At 40.9% G+C, this 18794-nt stretch overlaps 1 protein-coding gene across 8 annotated transcripts in view; it reads right to left on the bottom strand.

The window, feature by feature from the left end:
• Positions 1-18794, bottom strand: part of ptprsa (protein tyrosine phosphatase receptor type Sa) — a 231936-nt gene that overhangs the window by 120797 nt on the left and 92345 nt on the right. For all 8 annotated transcript variants that reach the window (XM_085246290.1, XM_085246284.1, XM_085246287.1 and 5 more), the window contains exon 3: positions 5594-5817. In XM_085246290.1, coding sequence (XP_085102416.1) covers positions 5594-5687 — 94 coding nt within the window. In that variant the 5' untranslated portion in view covers positions 5688-5817. The remainder of the gene's footprint in view (positions 1-5593; positions 5818-18794) is intronic.

Here is an 18794-nt window from a genome sequence, read left to right as displayed (position 1 = left end):
AACCGCTTTGCTTTGTCTTGTCTAGAGGTTTTCGCACACAATCACTGCCAAGCAAGCCCAGCGGGCCAAGGCAAAAAACTTGACCCAGACAAGAAAACAGAAAACAAGACAGAAAAAGTGTCTGCTGCTTGTAGTTAGAAAACTGTAAGTTAACTGTTATTAGACAACATTTTCATCTCCAGCCAGTGTCGGTGCATGACATGGGTTATTTTAACTTCTTCATTTATTCCTTGTTTCCCTTTTTTCTCTCTTTCCAGTCATAAATGATAAAAGGTTAGCTAAATTGTGAAAATCTTCTGCATCCATTATTTACTTAAAGTGTGTATTGAGTATATAATGATGTATTATGCATATAATTCTCCTTCATCAGTTGCCAAGGTGCTTTTGAGAAGTATACTTATCTTATAATAGTGTTTCTGGTGGAGAAACGTGTTCTGCCTGGATGTGGGTTTGAAAAAGAAGTTATATATGTATGTATATAGTCTAAAGTCAGCTGCATATGTTTGGGTTGTACTCGATTCCTAGGAAGAAGGCGACAGAAGAAAGGCTTATTGAATTTCTGTGTTGGGGCGGTTGCCTTGATTGAACAGACAGTGAAAGTTATATCTCAAATTCTTCCTTTTAGAAAAAAAAACAAACTAAGGACACATGACGTTGCCTCTGGGGAATTTCTGTCGCTTATTTAATAAACTAATACATTTACAGCCAACAGGGCACGAGGCATCTAAAAGTGATGTGCTTGCATGCAAACTACTGAATGTGTGCCATATTGTTTAACTTTACTTGTTGACCACTTCACTTCTTAAAAGTCCACGGGGCATTGCTCAGGATGTGGGAACCCAGGGTTTAAAAGATAATAAATGTGTGTTGGTATCCAGAGGTGAAAAACAGCCTGACCGCACTGCTGTCACAGGGAAGCTGCATTTCTTAAAAGAATGGCACACTTGTAAAATACAAATTGGTCCCACTGAAACCATTGTTGAAGGCTAAAGTAAAAAGCTAAAGTCACTAAGTATCCTTCAGCCCATTGGAAATAAGTAGGTGTGATTCCTCAGAGAGAGGACGGAAATTAAGCTTAAGTATGTGCCTGATTTCAAAATGGCCACAGAGCGCACACGGATGAGGCGAATTGAGAACAATTTTGTGTCATTTAGAGACTCACTTGAGGCAATTGACACTTGTTGGCTCATTAAATGAAGAAGACACCTCAAATTGCCAAAGGTGTTATAGGTCTGATCAAAACAAAACACAAAACACAAAAGAGGAGAAAGAAAATGGAGCGGGGAACAGGGTCTAGCATTTCAATGAAAACAAAACAGCAAATGCTTACTGCATCTTTCTCTGTGTTTAAAGTCACATACAAAGAAAAACACCCACCTTTGCAATCTTAGAAATAAGTGTTTTAAATAGATATTTCTTATTTGGAGATTCTTTTGGGACCATTTCTGCAGCAGACACGAGTCCATATAAACAGAACAGTGCAATATTCTCACAATTAACTTAAATTAAGCATTACAGCATTAGCAGTGCATTTTTTCTTTTTTGTTTAATTCTTTGCACTCTTGTCACTGAGGAACAACACATGAATATATGACATGACAGGTGTAGAAATCCAGATTAAATGTGTAGTTAAAACATTAAGATTAGAAAACAAGATGCAGGTGAGTGGGTCGGAGCATTTCTGTCTACTACTTGTAAATGTACAGCTCGGAGATTTCAACCTCTACTCCGCAGCAGCAGGCTTCTTGAAGCAGTAGATTCAAGTCTGTAACTCAATTAAAAATTAACTTGTTTTCTTCTCATTTGAGAGCGGGAAAAAAGTGCATAGAGTAAACACAAGGACCCAGCATGCAACAGCAGGGTGTACATAAAGTTGAACTGACAGAACTAAATCGAGAGCCTCAAACACAATTTGACTGGAAAAAGATAAGGAGGGAGTTGAAGCAGGCAGAAAGAAAAAGAAAAACTGAGAGAAACAAGAAGCGAGAAACCAAGAGGTGAAGATATTGGAAACAGGAACAAGAAAATGTTCTCCACTAAGGGGCTTCATTTTCTTTTCTTTTTCAATTGGCAGCTTCAAAGGAATATAAATAATTGAACACCCTCACCCCATCACTGAGAGTTCTGGCCAATTACTATTAGAAGTCCTTTGCCAAGAAAGCAACATTTGAGAACTCTTAACAGGCAAAGAGAAAGGAGGAGGAAAAAGTGAGGAGGAGGTGAAATGCCTTAAAAAAAAGATGACAAATACTCTGGTTTACCTGTTAAAAAAATATTAGCAGAGAGTAAGAAAAAGTTTGGGGTTTCTATATACAAAAGAACAAAATAAAAGAATTCAAACTTTGAACTTGAGCGTAAAACAGTGTGCTTCTCAACAGGAAGTAACAAAAACAAAACTTATTTCTCCAAACGAAAGGAGAAAAAAATCCTCATGAATTCTATCTGAAGATGTGACAAAACAATGTTTTCACACCTGCAATTGTATTGCAATATCAATACAATTGATAAAGACATAGTCACAAAAAATATAATATGGCATCACTTCTACAGCTGAAGTTTAAACATGAAAATTTTTTTATTTATATAGGGGTACCCAGGTAGCATGTTTGATTTAGCCATTTCCCCCCCCCCCCTTTTTGAACACCGGATACTCTTCCTGACGTGGCTCCAAAGGGATCTGTATCTCCTCCAGGTACTGAACCAGGATCCCTTTGCTTGTTAGCTGAATCTGTAACCCACTGCACTACAGAGCCAACCAGAGGTTTACAAAATTGTAAACACTTCTCATTAGAGCCCAACTCACAAGTAATGTGTATGTATATAAATTATTTGTGACAATCAATTTCAGCAAGTTAATAAACAATGACCCCATTATGTCCCCTTTTAATCATGTCATTCATGCTTCTAAAGAGTCCAATACGCTGACAGTGTTGTTCGTTTTTTTAAACCCTTATATCTGTAAAGTAGGCCTCTATTTTGGGTATCAACAGAGACTCTTTCTAAAGGAAAACAGCCTGCCCTTTTAACCAGAACTGTCTGATATAGTTAAAGCTTTATATTCTTTGTGCTGGATGCTTTTCTACCTTTAATCGTGACTTTAAAGCATTCTATAAAGATATGAAAAATTACTCAATCGTTAACTACATTTCTTTTGTTACTGGTGTGGTCTTTGTATCATCAGTGTCTGAGAATTAATTGGCTTGATTAAATGAACTAAAAAAATACCCAAGAGCTCAAACAAATTAAAAAGAAAGAAAATCACATGTAAGCAAAAGTATTGTTGTTGGATGATACTGGCCTAATACAAATGTTATACTTCTATAGTTTATCATTATCTTACAGCTACCTGTGAAAAGGCTCAGGTGTAACTCTACGCATAAGCATATTTCAAACTTTGCACACACACACAGACATTTACATTTGTGTACCTGAACATAAATGTATGCAAATATAGACATTCACACAAGCCAAGCATTATTATGGTTGGGGTGGCAGGATTTATTGAGCCATATTTCTTTCTCTTTTGATTAAAAATGTCTCCTTCTCACCGTGATTTATGAGTGTAAATAAAAGGAATGGAGGGCAAGGGGAGATGGAGAGAGAGAGAGACAGAGAGAGAGAGAGAGAGACGCAGAGAGAGAGGGGAGGGACGTGAGAGGTGGGGATGACATCATGCTTTCAGTTGGGCTTTTCTGCAAAACGGTGGCATCCTTTCAGTCCAGCAAGTGGGAGTGAAAATAATTGGACAACTGCACTACTGGGCTGTGTGTGTCTGGCCATGAATGTGGGGGTGAAAGCCATTCAAAGGGAGGAGAGGAAGGTAGCCTGTGCTTTTGTGCATATATTTCCAAGCATAATAGTGCGGCCCCCAAAAGAGATGAGAAAAAGGAGTAGGACAGCATGCATATATGTGCCTGTGTGTGACTGTGTGTGTCTTTTTTACCCCCAAAAAGGGAGAACAACAACAACAACAAAAGTACAAGCTTGTGAGTGAAACAACAGGACAGGGCGAGGAAGTCTGACAAAAAACAGCAATCTCATCTACAGACGGCATCGACAAAGATGGGCAGAGAGCCCTACTGTTTTGAGACAGTGAGAGGGTGGGTGATGGCAGTGGGGTACGGGGGGCTAATCTCCATCAAAGATGAAGCAGATTGCACTGATTGTTATTTAAACCAGGGCGAGCAAACAGAGGCTGCGCGAGGGAGAAACGCAGTCGTAATAAACAGTCGGCGAGTGGACAGAAGACAAGAACATTCTAATGAGCCACATATTAAGTTCAGGGGCTCTAAGACGTTTACTTTCGCTCCGCATTCGTCTGTGGCCTCACTGTCAGTGAGAACAAAGACATCTGTTTGACATCTGTCGGAGTGCAGTTTTAGATATTTTTTGCCAGCTGAGCTGAAAGACACTCCAATTATGTTACCAGACAGTCAAACCACTGTGCAATCAAAGGTTCGCCTCTGTTGGAACATGAGGAAAATCAAGCAATCGTGTCATCATGAACCACTAAAAACAAATTCATTGAATGTCAAATTGGAGATAAAAGAAAATGCGGAGCAAACAGAGTGGAAAATACAATATCCCTCTTAAATTGTTCAAGGTAGACAACAAAAGTCAGCAATGACTGTGAAATAACGTGTCTAATCTGTTACTTCCCATTTTAAGGACTTATCACTGACATATTCCAGGGCTAATACACAAACATTTAGCTCATAGAAATCTCGCTATGTACTCTGTTACTAACTATGGAGGACACTGCATACAGACAAATACAATGCCTAAATTAGGCAATTATTATGTGATATTAATCTTTTTATATGAAAATAAGTGCATTGTCAGAACATTATCCAAATATCGAATACCCACACAATGACTTACAGCCTATCCAAACAGGAAGCATCTTAGCCAAGTTATTCTATCATGACAATGCTATCTAACATCATACTTTCTGGTGGATATTGGGTAGGTTGTTTATAAAGTCAGCGGTTTGATCCCTGCCTCTTCCAGTCTGCACGTAGAACTATCCTTGGGCATGACACTGAACCCCAAGTTAACCCTGGTGTATCCATGAGTGTGCACATGAATTTTAGAATTGGTTAATGTGGCTATATACAAGGAGAAGTCCATGTATCACTTAAACAACACCTCTGTCTGTATAAGCCGTGTTTTACACGTGGCTCCAGTGATGTAAACATACAAGTGCCCTGTAATTCCAGTAGTGGAATTTACTGCCTAGTCCACGTTTGCATAGACACAAAAACACAGGCCAAAGGATTACCGCTACAGCTAAATGAATATGGCTTTGGTTTTACAAATAAGCTTTTTCTTTCCTCTGGCTACTCTAAAGCAGTCCCACCTAGATAAGATGTAAACAGTCATTAGCATGCAATCTTTAAATACAAATGTGCAGTCGCAAAATGCAACAAAAGCATCTTGGAAGTGCTCAAAGTAAAGAAAAAAGGTTCACCAAAGCTTATATAATGTCCCTCTCTCCCCCCTTTTTTGTGATTACTCCACTTTTTAATAAGTTTGCAGATATGAGTGATGAACCTGTTAAAGGCACCAAAATTGAGAAGATCTTGGTACTTACTGGCGTTGGAGCCGGTGAGCAGCAGTGATAGCAGCAGAGTGATCACAGGCAGCAGGACTTGCAAGGAGATGGGCAGGGCACCACTGGTGGCCATCTTGGCTCTGGTAGGGAAGGGGGAGGGGGAGGGGGAGGGTAGGGTCGGAGTGACCTTTGACCTGGCCGGAGAGCCGAGGCCCCAACTGCACGAGGACGTGTGGGGTCTTCAAGCAGGACAGCTTGACGCTCTGCAAAACACAGAATAGGAAATAAATATGAATAAATAAAAGTGATGAACCCAAAAACACTTGTTACCTATATTACTTTGTAACAATCAGATTTTGTCACAGTACATTAATCATCATACTTCTTAGCATTTATATTCTATGAAACTAAAGTGTCATAACAATTTCACTGTTGCAACAATTCCATATAAAACCTCCAGTTCCACAATGGTGGTTTTGCCCACAGCAAAAGAACACAGGTCACGACAGTCTGCTGCATTTTCTACAATCCCTCATTGGCGGTAACGCATAAATGGAAGAAGGTAACAGGTTATCAGTGGCACAGCTGGGAGTAAAGGCGCCACATCCCCAAACCTTTAACATTCCGATCTCACAACCACTGTTTTCTCACATCCCTCAATTAGCAGGGCAGGGCTGCCGCTGCTTTCTTTCTTCTTCGCCTCCTAATCGCCTGATCTTGTCGTTATTTGCTTATCTCACCGCCTTGTACTTATACAGGCACCTGACGATATCCCAGGCATCGTCTCTTTGTTTTACTCAAATTGCCATTAATCCCCCAAGCTGCACAGAGAGACCAAGGAACCCAGGATGACACCCACTACACTCCCACCCACACAGGCACTCCTCTTCTCATTGATATGGCTGGTGCTGCGCACAGACACCACCAAGTGGTAATACATACTCTTTAATTAACAAGATATGCATAAAGAGACACACAAAGACAGAACTAGGAGCAATCACGACATGAATGTGATGAATATGTGCTGACATACTTTTACCACTTACAGAGAGATATTCAGTGTCATGCTCAAGGACGCTTAAACGCAAAGCTCTGTCTGTCTCAGCAATCAAGCTGTGAACATGAAAACCCAAAACCGTGCGCTCTCAGAGGACCCAGATCAGAGGACAAAGTGTCAGCCAGCATCTGCCCTGCTTTGGTGTCCTTGTGCAAGACGGTGAACTCCCCCAAGCTCCAGGGATTCTGCTTAGCTGAGGTGACACAAGGGGTGGCAGCGATTTACTAGAAGGGAGATTAACTACCTTGCACTGTAGGTGGTTAACAAGGGTACAACTGAACTAATTGTGTAGACGACGTACAATTTATCACTGTTTTTGTTTTGTTTTTTGGCAACACGTTGATCTTTGATATATTTGAACAATAATTTTCTAAATGTCCCTGAAAAAAGCATTTTTACCTGCTTCACAGCTCAGGTTTTAATGAAAGAGGTATTATTCAACTACAGAGGCCAAATAAGGGAACGAATATACTTAAAAAAAAAAACATTCAGATGGATTCAGGGTCAAAAGCACATTGGCACACAAGCCATCATGGAAGTTCAGGGATGCATCATTTCAAAGCGTACTACACTTCATCACTTAACCTCATTGTATCATGTCTCAGTTATCTTGGTGACCTTTTATTGGGAGTAGAAGACTGAGATACAAAAGCTTCCATTACCTTAATTCAATGAAATAAAACAAATAAGTAAAAACTAAAATAAATAACTTAAACAGATTAAAATGAAATTAGACAACCCTACCTACAGGTTTGCGATTTATGTCAAACAGTTAAATTCTCAGGAGAGTTAAAAAGGTTAATATAATGCAGCTGTTTTGCTGGGCTCCATTTTTTGACTGTGGCCTTGTGAGAGGCAGAAAACCAGGGCTAATTGCAGTGTAACCGAGCACCCCAGACAGCAGGCATTTAAGAGTGCCCCACCCTTCACAACTCCTGGACCAGGCTCACATAGCAGACACATGCTGCTGCAGGCGCACTGAAAATTAAGCCCCAAACACATAGAGCCAAATCCATATATAACACAAAATCTATTCACCTCTAAACCCCCCAGTCCTCCCTATATGTAATGAGCAAGAATGTGGAAAATATGTAAGAAAAACATGGCGCAGGCACACTTACAAAAACACAAAAGGCGCGATTAACAATAGGCCTTTTGTGGCGACACCATACCAAGAAAGAGTGGGTGTTTTTCAGAAGCTCAGCTCATCTTTCAACACAATACTACACGCACACGACCAACATGTGTCCTCGCTTTTTTTTCTTCTTCTTTGCCAGGAGGGCCAGTGATGTCATTGGTAAGAACCGAGTAAAATACACATAAACAGAGAGAATAGAGGGGGAGTAAAAAACAGTCTAGAAGTTATGAATGATGGCTTTATTGTTCTGACTTTAAACACTGGGGTTGACAGAGAGAATCTCGTGTATCTGTAGGGAATAACTCTCTGTTCACAACATGCCTAACTTGTGATTTATGGGTCTCCCCTTAGGACATGGCTTACTATCATCACCTCTGGTTGCCATATAAACTTCACAACACAACTACATCAGCTATTGTTGTTGAACAGCCTCACCAAACATAGCCTAAAACCATATGGGTGCTGGAGATTAACCATGGACGCTGGGTATAGTGCTTCATTCTGCCTTCGTTTTAGTAAATGGAAGACAGAGATTACACAGACAAGTGTGCATGGAAAGATGAAAGTTGACTAAAAAGAGGGGATAAAAAAGTCAAAGTAAAATATTTGGGCTAGCATGCACCACCAGAAATGAACTTTAGCATGTCTTAGTAAACTAACAGGGCGATAGGAAAAAGGTATTTCCTTCATATCTCCCATAGGTGTTCATATGAGTAGGGACTAAAAAGCATAAAATTCACACCATTTTAATACTCATCAAAGAGTGACCACCCATGCCCTGTAGATGGGAGTGTGGTCAATGTGCAAGAGACCACTCAGGTAATCACACAAAATACACCTGTACTGATGTTTACCACGGCCATTAACTCCAAGCTGGCAAATATCTGTAACTTTACTCACAATCTGAAGGTAACACAGCAAATGTTAGTTAGCGTGCTCCAGTGTAGTTACTGTTTATGTTAATTCTAATTTTTATTTCTAAAATGTGTTGATCTGTGAATCTAGATGTAAAAAGCGACTGAATAAGGAATCTATTGTATCTAAGTATTTGCAAGTAGATAAGACACAAACAGAGAGTAGAATATCACAAGACTGTCTGACACACATGTATCATGTATCAGTGAAAATCCCCTTTGAAGTAAACTAAATTAAAAAGTGCTGCACACTTTTTGATTAAAACCCATACAGAGACAAAGTCTATTCATTACTTTGGGCTATTCCCACTGATGGGCAATGAATATATTTTGAAGCTAGAACTTTTATCCCATGTGAAAACTGCCCATCACTCGAGATATTAACCCAGAGCCAAGCTTCAGTAATTACAGCCAAAATGGCAGCACAGTTTCCACTGAGTGGTGGCAGTCACTGGCTATTAGGGACTCTCACTTTGACATGGTCAAGCTTTAAATTCGGCTCGTTTCCCCATGCAATATTGATACTAATGCATTTGATTACTAAGATTGAGAAAGGCACTGAGGGGAAGGGAAGATGGGAATCCACGCCATAAGCATGAAATGAGAGTATGACAAGTTAATATAAAAAGTGCGCATATGCACACACGCACATAACCACACTGCACTGCAAAAAGTAAAAAAAAATAAACAAAAAGCAGAAATGAATCCTTAAGAAAAATAAAGTTACAGGTATGTAAGCATATGGAGACCACGAGAGTCACAACTTCAATACAAGATGTTTTTATCCACTCATGCACTGTACTGTTACAAAGATAGTAACTGTAATAAACACACAGATACACACACACACACACTGAAGATGTGAAGTTGCATTTACACTGAGAAAAACTACTTATAACCTGAGGGACCACATTAATAATCCCTTTTATGTGATGAACAGTAAGCTCACTTCAGACACACGGTTAAAAAGACCACAGTTTGGTTGGGCTTCGCAATCAAAACCGAGTGTTTGATGTCTAGACTCTCAAAAAGAATAATATTTTCAGTGTTTGTACTCCAAAAAGTAACTCTGGGGGCTTTAGAAAGAGTGAGTTTTTCATAGATTGCCAGGTTTCCAGAACGCCTGTAACACAGTCTAATTTTGCCAGGCTGTAGAACACTGGCAGCTCACCATCCGTCCAAAGACAACGATCAATCTACTGCAAAACAGCCTATACATATATATTTAACTCAGTCATTGCTGACATAACATCAACAACACATAACAACACAAGCGTGATCAAAACTTTTCTAATTCCTGCAACAAATTACTAGTAATTTTAATATGTCAGTTTTTAACTATTAAAAAAAAAACAACTGAGGGAGATATGTTAAAGAAGAAGGAAATGCTGGATTTAAATGAACACGACAGGGCAGATGCCAGCCCCTCCCGTAGGATGATGATAACAGAAACAACAGCAGCAAAAAGAATCCTTTTCCATCACTCTCATGCTCAAACTGTGCTAGTTGCTCTTTATGCTTAGCCTTCAAGCTGCTGTCTCTCTCTCTGCAGTCTTTCACCTTAGATGAAGTTTTTATGCGTCAGCCTCGTGTTACAGGCTTTTACTTCAGCCACTTTACTGCTTTTCATCGATTCACACCTTATAGAGGAGCAACAACACAAGGATGCAAGACGCTGGACATTCAGCTGATCAGGAGCCTGTACTTGTGTATGAATGCGATTGAGCGTTGTATGAGTGACACTATGTTTGCAAGCCCGAAGGACTTTATTTAATCAAACTAAGATCTGCATATTCTGCTGTTTCTTTGTATGCGTTTGTGGAATGATTTAAGTATGAATGCCCATATAGTTCTTCCTTCTGTGAGTTACTCTATATGTCTGTCTCTGTAAGAAGCACAGCTACACAAGACACTCGCCCAGGCCTGAGCTATAAAACAAGTCTATAGAGACCATCTGTTTTTTACCACGCTGAAGTCCTAACTGTATTGATTCCATATGTCACTGGTAAGGAACACCACCAACCAGCTACACACACACACAGACACGTACTCATCCCCTGTATCTTATTAGTTTTCTGCATCAGAATTTTATGCATATTAAGGGAAAATCTGAGATGAGGGTGTGAAGAAAGGTATGTTTGTCTTCTAAATATTTCCTGATCAGACAAGTCATCATCCCAATCTTCTACAGCGTCTCTGTTTTATTTTTCTTGCCCATTCCCCTCCAATCCCTCATTTCCTCTCTCTGCTTCCCTTCCCCCTTGAACTCATGCATACTAAACTATGCTTGCATTGCAGATGTTTGGTAGGAAATCACATGAATTTGCATGGAACTGCAGGACTATTATGTAAATGCCCCAGTGTGTATCTACCTCCCAGCCTCACTCTTTCGTTGCCATCCGCTCCGTGCAGAGAGATCAATGTCAAAGAAATTTGGAAAAAATGGTATACCTGTCATTCAGCACATGTAGAGAAGCCCCGGTGGAACAAGAAATGCTCACATAAGGAAAGCATATTAGATATGCAAGACAGTGTTGGCATTTCCATTAAATGCAAAAGGCAAACAGAAATATGAAAACAAATGTGATAACCCTACGTGTCTTATACATTCAGAGCAGGAATCCGAGCCAGTAGAAATGACAGAGATGTAAACAGATACATTAGAGACAGGTTCCCAGTTTATGAGCGGTTCCAAAGTTGCCAGTTTCCACAAGTCTTTGCTGCCCAGCGACACCAGAGCATCCCGGGAACAGCCTGAAAACAACCTCCACTGACATTTATGCACAGCATATTATATTGTTACAGTGATGGATGAGCAAAATGTTTGCCCAAAGTGAAGACTGTTTGCATAGGTAGGGAGAACTGCACTGCCTTGACCTCATTAAGGGACTGTAGAACGCCCTCCCCTGGCAACCTCTCCATGGAGTAGCTTTCCCATGAGCCTTTGCCCTTAACTGTTCCCAGTCTCCCAGTTCCACAAATGATGCTTGACACTTCAGAGACACCTTGTGTCGGCCATCTGCTGTCCCCCTGAGAGCACCATAACCTTTCTTTGGGATCTTTGGGAGATGCCATTTGAGCCACAGTTTGCCTGCTAAAATAGATTTTTCTGCAATGCTACACTAAAAATAACTTTAACTGTATATTCCCGGTATTAGAAGGTAACTTCCCCTTTTGAAAAAGCACTCTAAGACATTATATACAGTTTTTAAAGCTCAGCGTTTTGTAAATTTGTCTTACTGGTGTTTGGACAACCTTCACACCCCAACATTCGCTGTCGGGTCTAAGTTCTTCAAAAAGGAAGTGCAGATTTACAAAAAGATTTGAGACCAAATTACCACAAGCCCACTGAATCTTCAACTATTTGTTTTTCTCGCAGCGTTGCTCTGAGTTCGATCAGCAGGAAATGGGTTTACTCTGAACATTATGAGCCACTGCTGTCCTTCCAATAAACACCCAGGGCTATGAGGCTTTTAGCTGAAATCCACCTCTGTTGAGGTTGAGTGCACAGCAGTAAGCATCGGGCCTGTGCAGTCGAGACGAACGGATTGGCAGCTGGGAGGCTTGGGCACCAAGCTGACCACTGAAACCCAGACTTTTTTGCACAGCCGTTTTGTTTGTCACCGAGGGGTGACACACTATCTGTCACCCATGTAACCTCGCCATACTGTGACATTACAAGTTGGCACATGAAATTCACACACATGTACACTTTTGTCTGCCTCTCCTCGTCTGTCGCCCTGGCAGCCAGCGATGACAAAGGCCTAAATTTACAGGTGGCAGTGTCTGGGATAACCCTGGTAGGACGAAAGGGTATAACTAAACAGTATAAAAAGTAAAATAGAGGTATTTAATTATAGGACAGAGTAAAAATCACAATTTTAAGTTGGAGAAAGGAGGTGCAGCAGTTCTTTATATAAAGAGGCAGTTGTTCAGGAGTGTCTGTGGTGGGAGAAGAGGTGGGGGAAGGAGGGTCTGAAGAAGTGACATCAGTTTTTGGCCTGCTGCCCACAGATTCAGACAAGCATCGCACCAACTAGCCAGCAGCTTGAATGCCCTTTAGAAATTGCCACAGGAGAGGGAGAGAAGTTTCTGAAGGGCGGCTGGGACAGCTCGGGAAGCACGCTTCATATTCATTCTGGAAATGGGATGCGGGTTGGGGGGGTGAATGAGATTATTCTAAGTGATCAAGTAGGAGGCAGAGGAGGGAAAGACTGGCAGTCCAGGGTGTTTAGAAAGATTCCTATCTGCAATTGGCAGGGCTTACTGTGTAACATTTGCTGTGTGGTTTGAGAAGTTTCATTTCCAAAATGAGACATATACCATTTGAAAAACTGTCACACCTACACAACAAAATGGCTACTGGCACGTTAATAAAATTCACAACCGAGCTAAATTGGCGCCATCCTTGGCTCCTCGCTCCGAAAAGTTGAAATTTAAGACATGCAATCTATTTTTCTATACTTCTTTATCCGTTTCCGAAAAGAGTGTGCCATTCCATTTGCATTGCAGTTTCACTGCTCTACAAATTCAACATGACAGATTAGAAAAGAAACAAAACTGTCGTGGCCAAGTTAGCCTTCTTTTTCTGCTTCACATAACGGAAATCTAAAAACCTTACTGCATGGCACAGATCATCTAATAAAAATCCTAACTAACTTGTGCAAGTAGGATGATACAGTATTTCGGAACCTGATAATCATGCCTTTGACTCTTTTCAATTCATTTATTTGTCTATAAACATAAATAGGCCTCTTTTCCAGCAGCATCCATTTGCAGCAAATTGGGTCCATTATGTGATCTCGCAACTTCAGGTTTCAAAAAATATGATTTTCATGTGCACTGATCAGTTACATATAAAACAGGGGTGCTCTTTAGGGTTCATATCTGAGGCTCCTTTTGTCCTGACAGCTTTTTAATGAATTCTGTACTTCTCAAATGTGGAAAAAAAAGATGGGATAGATTTGTGTATTAATATACAAAGATACACTAATACAGAGACATATACAAATGGAACAAAGTCATTTAGTTTAAAAAAAAAACCTTCAGCCACTGTGGTCATCTTTTCAGCCTCTTTTTTTAAGTATTTAATTGAAAATTAAGTTAATCCTGGTAATTTCAGAAACTGGGCCAAAGCTCATCAGCAGGCTAAACAGTATTTAATAACCTCACTGGGGGAGCAAGAATTAGGATTAAACTTATTTTGTGTGTGTGTCATTAGGGAAGGTGCATTTTAATTTGCACTTCTCTGCCATTATCTGATTAATGACAAAAAGGACTGAACATGAAAATGCATCGCCACGAGAAATTCACATTCCCACAACAATTCAGAGAGGAAAACATAACACACGACACTGGACATCATTAAGCGTACTTCAGGAAGTCCCATTGAAGCCACTGCTCGGATTTAAGTTTTATTACCCCCCCCCCCCCAAAAAAAAAAAAAAACCTACAAAAAAACAAAACACGAAATTTTTTTTTACATTTTCACTGCTTGTTACACCATCTGTAACAAGCTTCTATTACATTTTCTTCATTTCCACAGTGAACAGTCAGACAATAGTGATGGCAACAGCAAAGGCATTTGACTATCCTCTCATGACATGTAGTTCAGACTTTGGGGGATCAGACTGAACGTGACTAGCCAAATGGTTTGTTGCGCAGTCCCATCTGGGAAGTTGCACTTGGAAACTCGTTGGCAAGGTCTAGGCATATCAACCAGGTAAGCTGCCATTAAATGCAAAGAAAAAATATGCCAGTGTAGACAGCTAGTTAGTTAGGCCAGTCCACATGGAAAGTAACTGGCACAGATATTGTGACCAGAGAAGTCAAAGACTTTCAGTAACTTCAAGAGATGACAAGCAACGTAACTGCAAAGAGGATCAGGGTGTTGAGTAATACTTTTCTCCACTTTGAGGCCAACAATTAAAAGGATTATGAAAGAGAGAGGTTAGAGTTTATCTAGGCAACGAAAGCCTTGAATGTCTGCTTACAACAACCTATTTTTGTTGACAAGGCAATGCATGAAAAGCGAATCTCTTGCTGTGTAGCAAGTAATGACATTTTAAACATGTCATCTCACCTAAACCATGCTCGTAGCAGTAACCTTATGGTCAGAAGTTTCTCACATGACACTAATTGGTCCTAACTAAGTTCTAACCTACAAGCTCAAAGCTAGAAGCTTTGGCAATTTAAATTCCCTTGTGATACTGATCAGTGCAAATCTCTCATTGAAACGGACACAAAGGTGTACCCGATTCGTTAACACGTAAAGTCAAGGACTCCTTACAAGCACTAGGTACTAGCAGTTAGGAGTCTCTCTGTGTCAAATAAAACCAATCCCTGGCATGTTATTCTGAATTGATTTGGCAACTTTTCTCCACATTCTTATGGCCAAAGTTAGCGTAAAACTGTTTTTGAAACCTCCCTCTCAGTTCTCAAAAAAATAGAAGATGAACAACATCCTCTGTCTGACTGAAGCAGCAGCAACTGCTCTGTGCTGATGTGCAAAATGACTGTCTTTTGGGTTTGTTTGGTTTAAACGACACTGGATCTGATTATATGTTACAAATATACAAGAAAGACAATAAACATGGTATCATAGCAATTAGCGTTGTGCAACACTATGTGGAGCAGGCTGTGTGTTACCAGAGTGTCTGTATCCCTGTCAATCTACTGCACTGCAGAGACCCAAAACAGATGGCAAGGCTGACCCACACTCTGCCTCTCTGCCTGTTTGTGCACCCGTCACAGTCATACCACCAGCGTTCCCACTATAGCGGTACAGACAACTGTTTTTTTACAGTCACTTTAAAAAAGATCTGAGAAACAGACAGGAACAAATGTGATGCTTAGACTTGGGAATTCAAATGCTACAAATAACCAAAGACAAAAAGAGGGGAAAAAATTGTACACTTACTTTACAAAGAACGTGAAAACGTAAAAGTAAAAGATCCAATTTTTAATTCAAATAAGGGTTATAAAATTAACACCTCCTAAATTTTCTGTCTACATTGTATTTTAACAAGAAAAAAGTTATTCAAGGAGTAACTTGCCAATTCAGGCAATGTAAGTTTTCAACAACTAGCTGCAAAGAAGACTTACATATTGAGTGATTAAATGCCAACTTAACTGCCAACTATTTTATTCCCTCGAGTGTTCCTAGATAACCATCAGAAAGCCCAGCGTGAGATGGCATGTCTTTTAGCCAAAAACTGAGGCTCAAGCCACCTCATGTGACATTCATTTATCCAGTAATTTGTGGTAATAATGCAGCATGATCCATATTAATGTATTCCTCCACAATAACCTACTGAAACAGAGAGTCAATTGTGAATTTGTCTTACTTTCCTACAAACCGCTGGAATAAAGAGTTTGCTTGTGTGGCAGACAGAGGATTATTGTGGACGACGGGCATGCACGTGGGCAAACAACAGAAGAAAGGCAGCTCTGATAGCACAATGGAGCCTCTAAGCCTCCAAGAAAGTGACATGCTCGCACACGCACACGCACACACACACACACACACACACACATATATATATATATATATATACTGTATGTATAAAAAAACCAAAGACACCCAGCACGCCCCTGTGGGCGGTCAATCCTTCAAGCTCGGTCCTCTACCAGAGGCCTGGGAGCTTGAGGGTCCTGCGCAGTATCTTAGCTGTTCCCAGGACTGCGCTCTTCTGGACAGAGATCTCCGATGTTATTCCCGGGATCTGCTGGAGCCACTCGCCTAGCTTGGGAGTCACCGCACCTAGTGCTCCGATTACCACGGGGACCACCGTTACCTTCACCCTCCACATCCTCTCGAGCTCTTCTCTGAGCCCTTGGTATTTCTCCAGCTTCTCGTGTTCCTTCTTCCTGATATTGCTGTCATTCGGAACCGCTACATCGATCACTACGGCCGTCTTCTTCTGTTTGTCTACCACCACTATATCCGGTTGGTTAGCCACCACCATTTTGTCCGTCTGTATCTGGAAGTCCCACAGGATCTTAGCTCGGTCATTCTCCACCACCCTTGGGGGCATCTCCCATTTTGACCTCGGGACTTCCAGGTTATACTCGGCACAGATGTTCCTGTACACTATGCCGGCCACTTGGTTATGGCGTTCCATGTATGCCTTGCCTGCTAGCATCTTGCACCCTGCTGTTATGTGCTGGATTGTCTCTGGGGCATCTTTACACAGCCTGCACCTGGGGTCTTGCCTGGTGCGATAGACCCCAGCCTCTATGGATCTTGTACTCAGAGCTTGTTCTTGTGCTGCCATGATTATATATATATATATATATATATATATATATATATATATATATATATATATATATAGTAGTAACATGTTGCCTCTCAGAGGTGTACATGTACACTGGTTCTCTTACACAATCACTCATGCGCACAGTCTTTCTACAAGCCATCACTCCTCTGAGCATGTGTCTACCCTCTGACCCTTTCACTCCGACAAATGACGCTTCAGCACCACCATACTATTAAACCCCCACAGTGCCACAGCACGTCACGCGCCTTTGACTTTAGAGCGAATTTCAGCGCGCCGAGGGCACCGTGGGAGTAAAGGTTGGGGGTGGTGGTGGTGTTGCTGGTGTGTGGGGGTCAAAGGTGGGAGGTCAGACAGCTGGTAAACATCTTTAAATACTCCTTTATAACACCATACATTCCTTCACAGCAGGGAATGGTTAGCAAGACATCCATCCCTGCCTGATTTAGCTCTGTTTTTGTGTGTGTGAAGGATAACCTCAAGTTTTTGTATACTACATACTTTTGTGAGTCAGACCAAGCTATGGCATGCAAATAAAATATATTTTTAGAAGATGGCAAAAAACAAGACTAAATTTATTCTGCAATATTCAAAACAGCAACACCCCGGCAGAAATCGTGTGGGTGGGGGTTGTTGCTGGGCTTGTTTGTTTTCCTGCCTGCAGTATCCACGCTGATTTTAAGTGATGGTAGAGTGGGTGGGGTGGTGGGCCTTTTAAGTCCTGCAACTAATGCATAAACAAGACCGCTTTCTCTCTGTCTTGCTGTCTTTTATTCTCTCGGTGTGTGCGTTTATCATTTTACCACTTTGCACACCCATGCTGTGTATTGCGAGTTTTGAAGGAGACGGAAAGACTGAGACAAAAACAGCAAAAGGACGGAAAGCTCTACTGTTCTGCTATGACTTAAAAGCAATGTGATAGACTTACCGACCCATACGTACAATTACTGGGTCTGGAAAAGACAAAGAAGAAGGCAGACAAAAGAAATACTGAAAGCTGTTTTGCATAGAGAATTACAACATAAGGACAGAACACGCCAGTGAGAGCGAAGACACACCCCCTGCACTTTAAACACAATCAAACACACAAGTGGGAGGATATGGGGGTCTCTGATGGGGGCTTACTGGAGGTAGATGGTTGTATCACACTGGTCCCAGACAGGCTTTGGAGCCAGCCCCAGTGACATGGAGAACATTGGCAGTTTTCTACTGCAGGGAATCTGTTGGCGTTTAAAACAGCCCAGGAATCTTTCAGGCCTGTTTTCAGGGAAGAAATAAAAACTACCAGAAAAGGCTCAACTCAAACTGTTTAAGATTGGCATAACGTAACCAATGTCCAACTTTTTTGCCATGCTCAGAATCAACAAGGCACTCGTAAATGATATCGTAAAATCATAACATCATCACGTTATTCTGGTGGGTCCATACTAGAAGCAGAATGACTAAAAGAGCTTATAGGGAGTCTATTCCTGTTATTTCTTTGCAATATTACTGCATGTCCAGAGTTCATTGCAATAAAAAAATGGCTAATGCATACACAGAGTTAGATTACTGGAAAAGAGAAGTGAGAGAGGAAAGTTAAGCTGTGTTCACACCAGCGGTAATGTGGTGACCAAAAACCAAAAGGACAACTTCAAGCAACTATGGCCAAAAAAAGCTGCTGGTAACTCAAAATTGGGACCCAAGATGCAGGCAAGGAGGAGGCTGTTGATTAACATATAACTTGGTAGTAAATATGGCAGTATGTTACCTAGGCAACCAGAGCCTGACATGTCTGCAAGCGACCACCAGTCAGCTTCAAAGATAGGGGGACTTTGAATAGGGATGCATCTTTAGCAGAGCTCTGACTGCA

The sequence above is a fragment of the Mchenga conophoros genome, linkage group LG15 (assembly GCF_057382185.1).
Source record: "Mchenga conophoros isolate Kocher_MC1m ecotype Shallow Benthic linkage group LG15, M_conophoros_male_GT1.1, whole genome shotgun sequence".
Lineage (NCBI taxonomy): Eukaryota > Metazoa > Chordata > Actinopteri > Cichliformes > Cichlidae > Mchenga > Mchenga conophoros.
The sequence above is the reverse complement of the archived record's forward strand: the minus strand, read 5'-3'. Positions and strand labels throughout refer to the sequence as shown.